This window comes from Talpa occidentalis, unplaced genomic scaffold (assembly GCF_014898055.3).
Source record: "Talpa occidentalis isolate TD23 unplaced genomic scaffold, MPIMG_talOcc4v2.1 talOcc4.11, whole genome shotgun sequence".
Lineage (NCBI taxonomy): Eukaryota > Metazoa > Chordata > Mammalia > Eulipotyphla > Talpidae > Talpa > Talpa occidentalis.
This window is the reverse complement of record NW_023601104.1, coordinates 75,472,183-75,487,657: the sequence shown is the minus strand read 5'-3', so window position 1 is coordinate 75,487,657 and position 15,475 is coordinate 75,472,183. Positions and strand designations below refer to the sequence as shown.

The window sequence follows — 15,475 nt, the reverse complement described above, 5'->3', positions numbered from 1 at the left end:
AAACAAACTCTAACTTCATCACAGTGAATCTTTAGAATCACAAAGTCAGAAAGAAGATATTAAAAGTAAAAGTTATTACAAAATATTAGATTACCTACAAAGAAGCAACACTTAAACTGACAGTTATCTTGAACAGGAACAATGATGAAAGTCAGAAGACAATGGAATACAATCTTGAAAATGATGATAAATTCTGAAACTAGAATTCTGTACACAGTGGAAATACCTTTCAAGATGAAGGGCAAAATAAAGACTTTCAAAACATTAACAGTTTATTATCGATGAGTCCTCAAGTAATAATCTTCTAAAGAATGACTGTTAAGGAGAAACATCCCCAAAAAGTCTGAGATAGGAGGAATGATAAGCAAAGAAAAAGGTAAACATTTTGGTAAACCTAAATAAATGCTGGCTGTATGAACAAGGACATGAACAACAATAACTAAAAACACTCAAAAGTGAATGAAAGAGAAAGGGAAACAGAAATGAAAGAATGCAGAGATAAAGGATGGATGACTTTTCATCAAGTTTTACCGTGGCAGCAGAGAAATGTAATCACACCAGAAGGAAGATGTGGCATCTATTGCGAGTTCAATATATATCAAAAGTCAAAATGGGGCCTCCCTGGTGGCTCAAGGAGTTAAGTTTCAGCACTATCAAGCCATTGGCAGCCACTGCAGCACCATTTTGATCTTCCCCATACCTCCCCCGCACCCCCCTGCACCCCACCCTTGTCTGACCCCCCAGGGAGCTGAACCACATGGTGCAGCAGACCTCTCCTGTCTCTCCAGCTGCTCCCCTCAGCAGTGTATTTCAGTTAGTCTGCCTGTTCTGCTCCCCACTCTGTCTCTGGTGAATCCTCTCACCCCCACAGCTCTGACCTGTACCCCAGCTCTTGTATGCATAAATAAATACATCTTTTTAAAATTGTGCTTTAGTTTTTATTGGGGTTATCTATTTGAATCTTTACATACAAGTCACCAAGACTTAGGAAGATTAAGTAGCTGGTCTAAGATCACAGAAAAATAAGTAGTGAAAATGGAACTCATACTGGTCTAATCTCCAGAATCCATGACTGTAAGTACTCTCCTATCCTGAGACAAGAAACAGTTTCTCCTGCTAAAATCTGCTTATATAAGCAAGTTGAGAACAAGCCAATTCCCCTTTAATTTTATTCTCTACTTGACTATTTCAAGGTCTACTTGGAAAAACAGAAAAGATTTTTCTTTTAAATTTCTGTGTTATAACTTACCCATTCACAGTCCATTCCAAGTACTGGAAAATCTTCTAGCTCACTCCTAAGCAAGGGCTCAATTTGATTCCACTCTGCCTCCTGAGACACAGTCACCACCTTTGCTTCCAGGATCCTCTGTTTCCATGAGGCTCTGGGGGCACCAGCGTGCAGCTGGTCCTCTTCTGGAGCGGGCAGCTCTCTCCTGCCTGGCGCTTTCCATTGCTGCTGAGTAACATGGCTTGTTTTACTCCTCCTCCGGCGCTGGATGCCTTTCCACAGGACAAAACCCCCCACAACCACGCCAAGAAGGGTGGTCACTGTCAAAGCCACTAAGTGCTGTCTAAACATCTTCAATTCTTCTGCTAGTTAGGAAAGCACATCACTAACTCCACAATCTGCAAAACAAATGACAAAATGTATTTATGCATAGAATATAAACCTTCATGAAAACAAGTTTCCCCCCTAAAAAGTGATCTATTTATTATAATCCATGAGCCCAAAAACTTTAAAAATGGTTACATATTTCCACATGAAACTGATAATTTTTTTCATTTTTCTACATTCTGTACTCCAGCTCTATCTCCAGCTGTCCAGGGCTTCCTTACTCATATAAAATCATATATATCAAAATAGTAAGTCAGACTCTTGCTAACATATTAGTGAGTAAATTTTAGTTAGCAGATCTCCTTCAGGGGGTTTGCACTTTCAACCTTCAATCTCTAAAAATGGAATGAAAACTTCGGCTTTTTCAATAAAATTCTAGTCATTGTCAAGTTGGTGGTAGCTAATTTTACTTTTCTGGAAAGTGTGGGTAGTAAGGACTGGAGCAAACAAATTCATTAAACATGGGTTTTCTGTTGCTCCAGAACGCTCAGCAGTCTTCCATGGGAAGTTATGAGCATAAATTAGGGCAGTACAGAAGGGAAAAAAGGACTAGAAGAGAAAAAGAAAAAAGACTTAGAGAGCAATCCATGATGCTCAGAGGAGGCTTCAAATGGAAATGTCCTCAAGATAAAGGCAGAATAACATAAATAAGTGAAACAAGTCATGGGCAAAAAAACTGACACAGAGGCTCTATTAATTATGTAAGAAATATCTTCATTTCTATCACAGTCTCTCCATTTTTCTAAAATGTGCTTTTCTCCATCTATTTTTGGCTTTCCTATTTTTGACAGACAGACGGATATAGGCTACTATTTCCATACTATTTTAAAAATAACAGTAAACATGTAACAATAAATGGCAAGTGGCCTTTGGCCTGAGTGACAGGGAGAGAACACGTGGCAACAGCCATTCAGCAGAAGCTAACTGATGCAGGGCAGGAAGAAGGCCCAGAGAGGCCAGTTAACTTGACCATTCAAATGAAGTTAGATATCTGGATTTTATGTGAAACGTCACCATTTTTAAATGTTAGCAACATATTTACAGTTTTTAAACCAATGTGCCAGCTAAACAAAGACTGGGCTACACATCCGTGGGCTCAGGTCTGAAATCTATACTGTCCCAAAGACACAGTGACCTGCCAGACCACCTCCACTTCTCCATGGCAGCGGTTTCCCCTGGATCTGTACTGCTTTTAATCTCTTTTTAAAAATGTTAAAGACATAATTTTAAAAATAATTAAAAATTTACTGGTCTATAATCAGTTTATGGAGATATCTGGCTATTGGAGAGGAAAATTAGGAAAATTAGCATTGCAACAATTTTTACAATACTAATGAAAATGATAAAATGACTATGCTGTTTTGAAAACATTTACTTTATTACAGAAACTGTGTAAGTACTTGTATATGCTTTCTCCAGTACTTTTACTGAAAAGACAATGAGGCTTAATGAGATTAAATAACTTGTGAAGAATGAATTCTAGTTAAAATAATCTAAGAAGATACAAAAATCTCTAGAGTCAAAAGCTTAGTTCAAATCCAGTCTCAGGCCTCCCTGGTGGCGCTAGGGGTTAGGACGCAGCATAGAAAGCTAACCGCAGTCACTGCAGCACGAGTTCGATCCCTGGCCAGGGAGCAACCCACATGGCGCAGCAGACCTCGTCTGACTCGCCGGTTGCTCCCCTCAGCAGTGTATTTCAGTCAATCTGCCTGCTCTGTTCCCCACTCTGTCTCTGGTGAATCCTCTCACCCCCCACCTTCGCACCTCTGGCCTGTACCCCAACTCCTGCATGCGTAAAAATAAAGTAAATCTTAAACCAACAACAACAAAAACAAATCCATTCTCTGCCACTCGATATATTAACATGGGCAATTTAAGTAATACAAATGCTAGAGAAAACATTAAAAAGGTAAAATCTTAACACACAGTTAAACTTAAAAAGAGGAGAAGGAAACCATCAGATACTAGAAATGGAAAAGAGGAACCCACAGTGGGTGGGAGAAAAAGCTGGGCAAAACCAGAACTCATGCCAGCCCCAGTGCTGGGGTATTGCTAACACAGGGAAAGAAGTCTAGGCCACAGCTGGACCCCAGGAGAATGCAGCCTTAGAAATTAACAGAGACCTGAGAGTAGGAGGCCAGGGCCTGCCACCTGCCCAAGACTGAGTGTGAGAAAGGTATTCCTCATGAGAGAGCAGACACTCAGCCTGTACTCTGCCTAGCACAGGGCCAGGTCCACATTATTGTCACAAAAGGAAACCCTAAACCAAAAAACTAAAACTAAAATGGTTAGAACTGTTGAATTCTGTTGGAACCAGGCAGAGTCAATCATAAAATTATTTACATATATATACACACATACATGTATATATATACATATACATACATACCCACACTTACATATATGTGTGGGTAATATAAACACATATATAAAATTCATATACACACACATGTACATAGAGTTGAGTCTTGAACAACATGGGTTTGAACTGCAAGGATGCACTTATATATACATGATTTTTTCCTATCTGTGGGTTCTGAATTCACAGATTCAACTAGTCAGTGACTGAATCCCTATATATGAAGGGCAGACTGTAAGGTAGATTTATTTTAACATGCTTGTTATTTTTTTCACAATATAGGATTTACTCCTCAGGTGGGTCACATAGTTCTACTACCACATAAGGTGGATTTTTAATGGCATAAGGAAAGAGCACCCGTAACCTGAGTGGTTTATACACACAAACACCCTCGAGCACACATACTCCATGCAGGAAACATGCACAACTTCCAAAGGCGATCAGTCCCTAGAAAATCAAGAAATCTGAGCAACAAAACAAAAAACCGTAAAGCTAACAAGGTGGCGCAAGGGGTTAAGCACAGCACTGTGAAGCTATCTGCAGCCACTGCAACGTGAGTTCCATCTCCAGAGGCCAGGGAGGTGACCCATATGGTGCAGCAGACCTCTCCTGTCTTGCCAGCTGCTCCCCTCAGCCATGTATTTCAGTCAATCTGCCTGTTCTGTTCCCCACTCTGTCTCTGGTGAATCCTCTCACCCCCCGCCCCACCTCTGGCCATACCACAGTTCTTGTATGCATAAATAAATATTTTTAAAAAAGGACTATTCTGGAAAATAAAATCGAAAATTTGAACAAGGGACAAAAAAAGTAGAAATTCTCAATTGGAAAATATTTTTTAAAATGTTAAAACTCAATACTCCATAGACAGGTTATTAAACAGTAGATCAGACAGAGGTGACAAGAATTTACAAAACTGAAGATAATCTGAGGAAATCTCCCAGAGCACAGTATAAAGAGGCAGAAAACAAAACAACAGAGACATGGAAGATGAATTGAGGAACTCAGTATTTTCATAATGAAGATCTGGAAGATGGAGACCAGTTATGGTACAATTTTCTAAATCCCAAGTTGGGTAAATTAAACCAATCCCATCTTAATTAACATTAAACTGAGTGAAAAAAGCCAGATACAAAAAAAGATACTGTATAGTTCTATTTACATAAATTTCTAGAATAGCTATAAACTAATCCATGGTAGAAAAAATCTGAACAGTATTTGGCTTTGGGGAGTGAGGAGCAGGGAAGAGACATTTAAGCTGAACTCGAAATTACACACAAAGAGGTCAGTTATGCCAAATTCTACAGAAGAACATTTCAAACCTGAAGGACTTTCTGGAGTTGCAGTAAAGTTACATGTGTTAATGAGGGCTGGCTTTACACATGTGTATTCATTTCAGGGATAGCAGTGATTTTTCTCCTGTTGGCCTGACTGATGAGTGAATAACTATTGGTTCATTCATTAGCTGTCTTTCCCACTAGAATGGAGAACAGGGCCTTTAACTGGCTTCTTCATCAAATACCCAACAACTACCATAGAGTTGATAACAGTCAACAGATATTAATTGAATGAATAAAACTGAATTCAAGGTATTATATATGTTAACATTTTTATGATGTCTTTAATTCAATCATCAAATTACAAAAATTTGCTTATTCATTGAAAAAAAACAAACAACAATTCCCCTTATTGTGCTTTAACACTGTAAAGCAGCAATATGATTCAGTACTGAGCTAGGAGAAAAATAAAATCTTGTTATAGACCAAACATCTGTGTCACTATGTTGTAATCCTGTCCCCTAGTGTGATAGTATTAGGAGGTGGGACCTCTGGAAGGTCATTATAATTAGATGGGGTCATGAGGGTGAAGCCCTCATGAATGGGATCAGTACACTTACATGAGAGAGAGCTTGCTTCTCTCTGATCTCTACCACCTAAGGATAAAATAGAATATCAGCGGTCTGCAATCCAGAAGAGAACTAACTCTCCCTAGGACCTAACCAAGCTGACACCCTGACCTTGGAATTCCAGACTCCAGGAGTGTGAGAAATAAATTGTGTGTGTTTTTTTTTAATAAGCCACCAAGTCTGAACAGCCTAAAATACCTTACTAAGTGCTTGTTTCATTTCCCAAACTTTTCAATGCCTCACCAACTCCTGTGACAAAAACAATTTTCCATTCTTTTTTTTTTTTGAAGGATAAAAAATAGATAGTCAGAGGTGGGCAGGAGAGCTCCAATTTGACATTCTTATTTTTTATTTTAATTGTGTGATATAATTGAACATCAAACTGATAACAATAATTATCTAAGGGTAGTGGGATTATAATTTTTTTTTTTTAATTCTACATGAGCGGGCCTCCCTGGTGGCGCAAGGGGTTAAACACCGCACTATAAAGCAATCCGCAGCCTCTGCGGCACATGTTATATCCCCAGCTGGCCAGAGAGAAATCCACATGGTGCAGGAGACCTCTCCTGTCTCATCTGCTGCTCCCCTCAGCAATTTCAGTCAATCTGCCTGTTCTGTTCCCCACTCTGTCTCTAGTGAGTCTTCTCACCCACTGCCTCTCTGGCCTGTACCCCAGCTCTTGTATGCATAAATAAATCTTTAAAAAAAAATAAAAATAAATTCTGTGTGAGTATGTACATAATCATACTTAGAAAAATATAAGTTTTAATGATGTTTTTAGTGATAAGCAATCTAACTATCCCACTTAACACTAGAGACATGATTATAACCTGGAAATAAATCATATTTTAATAAATAAAATATGTTAAAGTGTTCAGAGGCTAGCATGAGATAGACGATAATAATATGGGCCCTAGAATCAAAGAGCCTGGGTTCAAATCCAGCCTCTACTATGTGCAATTTACTGAATCTGTCTAAGCCTCAGTTTCCTCATCTGTAAAATGGTAAAGTTAGTACCTACCATGTGGGATTATTTTGAGGTTTAAATAAAATTACCAATATACTTCATTTAGTATCTACACTTAACACAGTAGGGTTCAGTAAATAATAGAACAGAACTCCTATTAAAAGAAAACAAAGAATCTGGCCACATACATGCAAATCTACAAGAAAGGTGATATTGTAGACATCAAGAGGATGGGCATGGTTCAAAAAGGAATGTCCCACAAATGTTACCATGGCAAAACTAAGAGTCTATAATGTTATACAGCATGCAGTTGGCATTGTTATAAACAAATAATGGCAAGTTTCTTGCAAAGAGAATTAGTGTACTGAGCACATTAGGCACTGCCAGAGCTGGAGAGTGTGAAAGAAAATGATCAGGAAAAAAGGGAGCCAAAGAGAAAGGTACTTGGGTGCCTGAGTTGCTGGAGCCCATTCCCTATGAATTTATGGCATGATGGGTTTGTGTGTGGCCAGAGGTAGGGGGGTGGGGATGAGGGTGGGTGGAGGTGGAAAGACTTCTGGACTATGGAAAAAAAAAGAAAGAAAGAAAACAAAGAATCACAGAATTAAAAATTGGGAGCCAAATTCTGCTCCCACCCAATTCAAGAATCCTTTCCATGGTATCCCTGACAGATTATGACCTGGTCTTTACCCGAATACTTGTAGGAACAAAGTTCATTACTTTAAGAGACAGTTTCTGTTGAAAAATCCTTGCATTCTATTGTAGACAAGTGCCCTACATAGAAATCTCTCTTCCTTGATGTTCAGTCAGGTTTCTGAAATGGCATGTGTTTAGTCCCTCCTGAGAGCTTGTCAAATATGTGAAGAAAGCTCTTATGATTCCCCTTAGCATATTCTTAACCCAGCCATCCTCCTGTCATCTAGTTAATACAGACCACTCAACATGTGGCTAGACAATTTTGAACAGTTCCCAGTTTGTCAATATATCTTTTCAGGTGCTGCACACAGGTCTGTATGAGTACATGAAACATGGTCTAATTGATATGTACTATATTGATACTATTATGTCCAAGTGTCTGGATGCTATATTTTAGTAATATTATCAAATGATAAATTTTTTGAGTGGTAGAATCACAGTAATCATATAAAGTTTGGAGTAAATTAAAATTCACTGACACCAAAATGAGTGCCCCATTTTATATATTTGTAATTTATTCTCTGCATTTAAATCTAAAACTTTATATTTCTTTCCTTTAAATTTCATCTTCTTTGTTCCAGTTAAATGTTTCATCCTTTGAGACCAATCTGCATCTTGATTGTATCTTCCCTTTCAAACATGATTTTATAAAGGATATTTTGATTTTGTTGTTAAATATTTTCTAATGTGTTTTTATTAATTCTTTTTCAAAGTACTTTTGCATTTCAAACTATTTCCATATTTAGTAACATCAAAATGTTACATTAGAGTAGAAAATGTAGTAGAAAAGAAATAGTATTGTGGGCCTCCCCGGTGGCGCAGCGGTTGAGCGCTGGGTTGCGAAGCTGCCCGCGCCCGAGACGCCGGTTCGATCCCCGGTTGCTCCCCGGCCACCGGAGGAGGGTCCCACATGGTGCGCAGACCTCTCCTGCCGCCCGCTGCTCCCCTCAGCAGTGTGCTTCGGTCCTTCTGCCTGCTCTGCTCCCCGCTCTGGCTCTGGTGAATTCTCTCACCCTCCCGTGCTTCTGACTGTACCCAGTGCATGTATAAGTAAAACAAAAAAACAAACAAACAAAAAAAGAAATAGTATTGATTTACTTAAACTGAAAAGGGCTCCCTCAGATACAGAAGTCCCAGGGATACAGATTCTTGATTTATCTTTTATCATGTGTGGCCAGTGTAAAAGAAAGGCCTTAGAGGGAAATTGAAGGGTATACCTCAAGTGGGATACTCCCTTAAGAGATAACTCATGGCAACATCCAAAATTCTTAATATTAGGTCATTTTTACATGAAGGTTTTGTGTGGGGTTGGTTTTTTTTTAGCAAAAGAATTCACTCAATAAACATGGATGTGGTATAAGTCACACTGTGCTAGACTCTGGGTAAAAAGAGTTCAAAGGCACAATCTATTTTCAAAAATTCAGGAGTTATAAAAGGAGAAACACATGTAATGAACAAATTGCAAGACAGCTTGTTACCACCACCAACAGAAGCACACACACTAGAGAGATGGCAAAGAGGAAAGAGCTAACTCTTAACATGATACCTCTTGCTGGGACATATGCTAAGATTGGTGCTAGTATTTAAAATGAACAAAGGGGGCCTCCCTGGTGGCACAAGGGGTTAAGATGCAACCTATGAAGCTATCCACAGCCATTGCAGCACGAGTTCAATCCCCAGCCAGGGAGGTGACCCACATGGCACAGGAGACCTCTCCTGACTCGCCCGCTGCTCCCCTCAGCAGTGTATTTCGGTCAATCTGCCTGTTCTGTTCCCACTGTCTTTGGTGAATCCTCTAACCACCCGCACCTCTGGCCTGTACCCCAATTCTTGTATGCATAAATAAATAAATCTTTTTTTATAAAAAAAAAAAAAAGGAACAAAGGTCTTCCAAGTACACAAGGCAGCTAGGAGAAGGGCACTCCAGACGGGGGACGAGTATGTGCAAGGATAAGAAAGGCATAGAGCATCAATGTGTAAGTGAAAAGGTTCAAGCAAATGTAAGATGTACTACAAGTAGAAAATACATACAGAATTTTGAAGATTTACAACTAGAAAAATGTAAAAATATCTGACTGATAACTTCCATATTGATTTCTAAAGTGACCTTTTTCTTGTAGTCAAATATACGTAACGTAAAATTTACCATTTTCACCATTTTTTAAGTATAGTGGCATAAACTAAATTCATAATGTTTACAACCATTACCACTATCCATGTCCAAGTATTCATCATTCCAAACAGAAACTTTGTACCCATTAAGCAGTTAACTCCCCATGCCCTCTTCCCCATCCCTGGTAACCTCTACTTTCTCTATGAATACAACATCGAATTTTTAAAGCTATGTTAAAAATACTTTGGACAGGGCCTCCCTGGTGGCGCAGAGGTTGTTTCAGCACTAGCAAGATGTCGCTAGCCACTGTGGCATAAGTCCAATCCCAGCCAGGTAGCTAACCCACACGCTGCAGCAGACCTCTGCTGTCTCACAGCTGCTCCCCTCAGCAGTGTATTTCAGTAGATCTGCCTGTTCTGTTCCCCACTCTGTCTGGTGAATCCTCTTCCCGCCTCTCCACCTCTGGCCTAAACCTCAGTTCTTGTATGCATAAATAAACAAAATTAATCTTTAAAAAATGTTTTTTAAAAAAATAATTTTGGATAAACTGGGTTAAATAAATTACTAATGTTAAAAACATAAAAAAGTTCCTTTTTATTTTTTTTAATGTGGCTACTAAAAAACTTATTTATGGGGCTCTCATATTTCTACTGAACAAGATTATGCCGGAATATAATGTACAAATAAGGAAATAAAGATGATGCTGAAATGAAGAGATACAGGTGAGGTCAGGGAGGACCTAAGGACCTTAGGTTTTATCTTAAGGTGAAACCTCACAAGTACTGGAGAGCCAATAACAGATTATAAAGGGAGAGGGTCAGACTCATGTTTCAAAGAATGCCATGGTGGCAGTGTGGATGCTACACTGGGCAAGGGCAAAGCTAGAGACAGGGAGACCCATTAAAAACTCACAAGAGGGCCTCCCTGGTGGCGCAGCGGTTGAGCGCTGGGTTGCGAAGCTGCCCGCGGCCTCTACAGCGCCGGTTCGATCCCCGGCTGCTCCCCGGCCACCGGAGGAGGGTCCCACATGGCGTGCAAGCCTCTCCTGCCACCTGCTGCTCCCCTCAGCAGTGTACTTCGGTCCTTCTGCCTGCTCTGCTCCCTGCTCTGGCTCTGGTGAATTCTCTCACCCTCCTGCGCTTCTGACTGTACCCAGTGCATGTAAAAACAAAATAAACAAATAAATAAATAAATAAATAAATAAAACATGCCTCTATTAAAAAAAAAAAAAACAACTCACAAGAGTAGAGCCAGAGGGGAAAACGATCCAATTCAGATCAAAAATGAACCACAGTTCCTAAACAGAATGACTGTATCAGAATCACTGGGACAAGAAAATAAGTCACAAGTTTTTTAACTTGTAAGATAATTTTGAAAGTTTGATGAATATAAAATAACAGCATTCCAAACCCCTCATAAAAATGTGAAGAAAATCCATTCATAATGACAAAATACACAGTTTTATAACTACACCAAGCAGCCACACACACACAAAACCAGGTATAAAGTGGAAGATCAGGGCCTCCCCTGGTGGCGCAGCAGTTGAGCGCTGGGTTGCGAGGCTGCCCACAGCCTCTGCAGCACTGGTTCGATCCCCGGCCACCAGAGAGGGTCCCACAAAAAAAAAAAAAAAAAAAAAAGGACGATCAATATTAAAAAAAAACTTTACTGAAGACGCAGAAGCCTAGACAAGTAGAGATATCTTGCTTCCAGAGTACATATCAGGTGCCAGACACTGTACATGTATATATGTATACATTACTCATTTTACCTTTTCAACAACCCTCTGCAGAAGGTAATATAATTATCCTACTTATTTTCAATAAGGAAAGATTATTTAATAAAAATACTCAAAGTAATACATCCAATGCAAACTTAACTTTAAAAAATGTTTTAAAAATTAATTATCTATTATGAAAGTGGAAAGACAACCTACAGGATGGAAAAATATCTGCAAATCATATATCTGATATGGACATGTATCTGGAATATATAAAGAACACAATAATAAAAAGACAAACAAATTAAAATGGGCAAGGATTTCAAGAGACATTTCTTCAAAAGTCATATATACAAATGGCCAAAACACACAGGGAAAGATGCTCAACATCATTAGTCATCAGGGAAATGCTCATCAAAACCAGAATAGACACCAGTCACCCACTAGGATGGCTCTAGTCAAAAAGACCGGTAATAAGTGCCTCGTTATTTACTGTGCTTCCCTTTATTGCACTTCAAAGATTCTTCAGTTTTTACAAACTGTATTGAGTAAACCCATCATCATCATCTTTGCAATAGCATGTGCTCACTTCCTGTGTCTGTACCACATTTAATAAGGATGTACATTTTAAAAGATATAAAGCTATTGTACACTTAACAATAGAGTGTAGATATGATTTTTATAAGCACTGGAAAACCAAAAAATTCATGTGACTGACTTGACTGTGGTGGTCCAGAACCAAACTGCAATCTCCCACAGGTGTGCCTGTAATAAAAGGAAATTAGAACTCTCATACATTACTGGTATGTAAAAAGTAATATAAAATGGTACAGCTGCTTTAGAAAATATTCTGGCAGTTTGTCAAACGACCTACTCCTGGTTATATAACCAAGAGAAATGAAAACTTTTGTCACACAAGAATTTATAGCAGCATTATTAATAATAGCCAAAAACTGAAAACAACCCAAGTGTTCATCAGATGATGAATGGATCAATGTAGTATATGTATAATGTTATGCGTTGAATTGTGTCCCCCCTAAATATGTTGAAGTCTTAACTCATCTTAAGACTACTTGTGAATGTAATTTTATTTGGAAATAAGGTCTTTTTTAAAAAGAAAAAAGATTTGGGCCTCCCCTGTGGGGCAGTGGTTGAACGCTGGGCTGCGAAGCTGCCCACAGCCTCTGCAGCGCTGGTTCAATCCCCACTGGCCACCGGCGAGGATTCCACATGGCGCGCAGACCTCTCCTGCCACGCCCGCTGCTCCCCTCAGCAGTGTATTTCATCAGTCTGTCTGTTCTGTTCCCCGGCTCTGGCTCTGGCGAATTCTCTCACCCTCCCGCGCATCTCACTATACCCAGTGCTTGTATAAATAAATAAATAAATCTTTCAAAAAAAAAAAAAAGAAAAAGAAAAAAGATTTATTTTATTTATTTATGCATGCAGAGCTGGGATGTAGGCCAGAGGTGTGGGGGTGTGAGAGGATTCACTAGAGACAGAGTTGGGAGCAAAGCAGGCAGATCTACTGAAATACACTGCTGAGGGAGCAGCAGGCAAGACAGGAGAGGTCTGCTGCGCCGTGTGGGTCAGCTCCCTGGGCCGGGATTGAACTAGTGCTGCAGTTGCTGTTGATAGCTTCATAGTGGTGAATCTTAACCCCTTGTGCCACCAGGGATGTCCTGAATTGTAAACTTTAGATAAAAAACTGTATGTTGTGGAATTACATCTCAATAAAGCCACTTTAAAAAAGAACTATTTGACAGGTTGGTTCTAAAATTAATCAGGAAAAGAAGCTCAGAACGCAAAAATATACTGTTTTTGAAAGAATGAGTTTGTGAGCTGATAAAGTCTATCCCTTGTAATGAAATAATAGGTCACCAGGGAGTATTTACCTTACTAGATATCAAACTATCACATATATTTAATATAGGATGTTGTGGTTTTGTCCAGCAAAATGGAAAATTAGGCCAGAGAACAGAGTTCAGAAACACTGAGTAAGACTGAGTAAGAGAAATTAGTACTTGATAAAGGTGGCATTTCAGATTAATGCATTAAGAATGGACTGGCTTTTCTGAGTGGCACTTTGAAAAACAGTAATTATGCATACTATACACAGGCACATTTTTAAAACACTCAAACTTATTAAAAAAAAAATCCTGCTCTGTCTCAATGTAAATCAGGGTTTTTCAACCTTAGCACTATTGATATTTTGGGCCAGAAAAATTCTTTATTGTGTGGGGTAGGCCTGGGCATTGTAGGACAGTTAGCAGCATTCCTGCCTTCTGCCTACCAGCTGCAAATTTTAGCACCACCACTCCAAGTGGATAACCAGTAAAGTGTCCAGACTTTGCCAAAAGGCCCGTAGAAGGCAAAACATCTCCCATTTGCAAACCACTGGGGTAAGGAATAACCACAAAAATCAAAATACAGTAAAAAGACTGATAACGGTTAAAACTCAAATTTTAAACACTGGTTCAGCAAAGATGCCATGCTTGTTTTTAAAAACAAGCAACAACTTTAAAATGAACTATGTTTGGAATAAATATTTAAAACTCATACATGACAAAAGATTAATATCAAGAATATACAAAACACTACTAATATTTTTTTAAAAACCCAATAGAAATGAGACATTTGGGGCTTCCCCGGTGTTGCAAGGGGTTAAGACGCAACCTATGAAGCTATTCGCAGCCACTGCAACACAACGAGATCCATCCCCAACTAGGGAGCTACCCACCTGACGCAGCAGACTTCTCCTGATTCGCCCGCGGCTTCCCTCAGTAGTGTATTTCAGCCTATCCACCTGTTCTGTTCCCCACTCTGTCTCTGGTGAATCCTCTCACACACACCCCCACACCTCTGGCCTGTACCCCAGTTCTTGTATGCATAAATGAACAAATCTTTAAAAAAAAAAAAAAAGAAATGAGACATTTTTCAAAAGAGGAAATACAAATAGACAACAACCATGAAAACATAAATGCCAGTAGAGGAGCAATCTCCCATTCAATGGGAGATAACTGTGTGATAGAAGGTCAAGCTTTCTGGACACTGATGTCCCCCTGATGTCCTTCAGAGGCTGATAGGAAATAGGGGTGGGGCTGGTACTTTGACAGTTAAACTGTTGGTGCTTTGGCAGTTAAACTGCTGGTGAGAAGGACCACCACTGGAGAAGGCACCAGCTTGCCTCTGGCAGCTTCACCGAGGCTTCAGCTTAGATCTTCATCTCTGCTCACAAATAGCATCTGAGCACGTGGCAACCAAGAAATTCATCCTCTCCCTCTCTCTCTGGCTCTCTGTTCTCCCTTTACTCTATATGTAACTAAACCCTTTTATTGTTATTTCTTTCCAGGTGCCTGCTTTTGGGTTGAGGCCTACATTCTTAAGCATGAAGGTGAGGACCCACCAACTGGATCAACCCTGGTTACCAGGGTTTGTCCCATTTCAAAAAGAAATACAAATCAAAATCAAAATACCAATGAGAATCATTTTCCATCTATCAGATTTGTAAAAAATAAAACATACTGCTACTATCAAATGTTTTTAAAACAGTGTGGGGAAATGTACATTATTATATCCTACTGGTGGATAATTTGGCATTAAAGGTCCAAACCCTTCTTCCCAGCAATTCCACCTGCAGAAATGCTCACATAGGCACACAGACACATGTGGAAGGCTGTTTTCTAACACACTGTGTCTTAACAGTGAAATCCTGTAGTTAATCTATGTAATCTTACATATTATGAAGTCTTGACATATTATGGAATTTACAGAACAAAAGAAGAATAAGGTAGAATCTCTACCAAAGAAAAAGTTCCAAGATCCATTTTTAAGCATGAAAGGTTAAGTTGCTGTGTATAATGTGCCACATTTATGAAATACATATTTGTAAAACTGTAACACAAAGTCTTATATACCTATATCATATGTACAAACACTTGTCAATAAATGCAAAGAAAAATACAACACAAACTGATAATTATTTTGCCGGAAGATTAAAAAAGAAAAGAAAAAGGAGATAGTCAAAGAAGATCTATTTTTTTACATGACTGCTTTACAAGATTGTACCAATTCACTGTAACTAAAATAATACATTTTCAATCAA

At 39.1% G+C, this 15,475-nt stretch overlaps 1 protein-coding gene across 7 annotated transcripts in view; it reads right to left on the bottom strand.

Annotated features, from left to right (window-relative positions):
- EXD2 (exonuclease 3'-5' domain containing 2) overlaps positions 1 to 15,475 on the bottom strand; it is a 63,478-nt gene that overhangs the window by 28,116 nt on the left and 19,887 nt on the right. For 5 of the 7 annotated variants that reach the window (XM_037503562.2, XM_037503564.2, XM_054691243.1 and 2 more), the window contains one exon: positions 1,250 to 1,626. In XM_037503562.2, coding sequence (XP_037359459.1) covers positions 1,250 to 1,579 — 330 coding nt within the window. In that variant the 5' untranslated portion in view covers positions 1,580 to 1,626. Of the gene's footprint in view, positions 1 to 1,249; positions 1,627 to 10,565; positions 10,608 to 12,091; positions 12,139 to 15,475 lie in introns of those variants that run through there. The other 2 variants (XM_037503565.2, XM_037503566.2) reach the window with 2 other exon arrangements.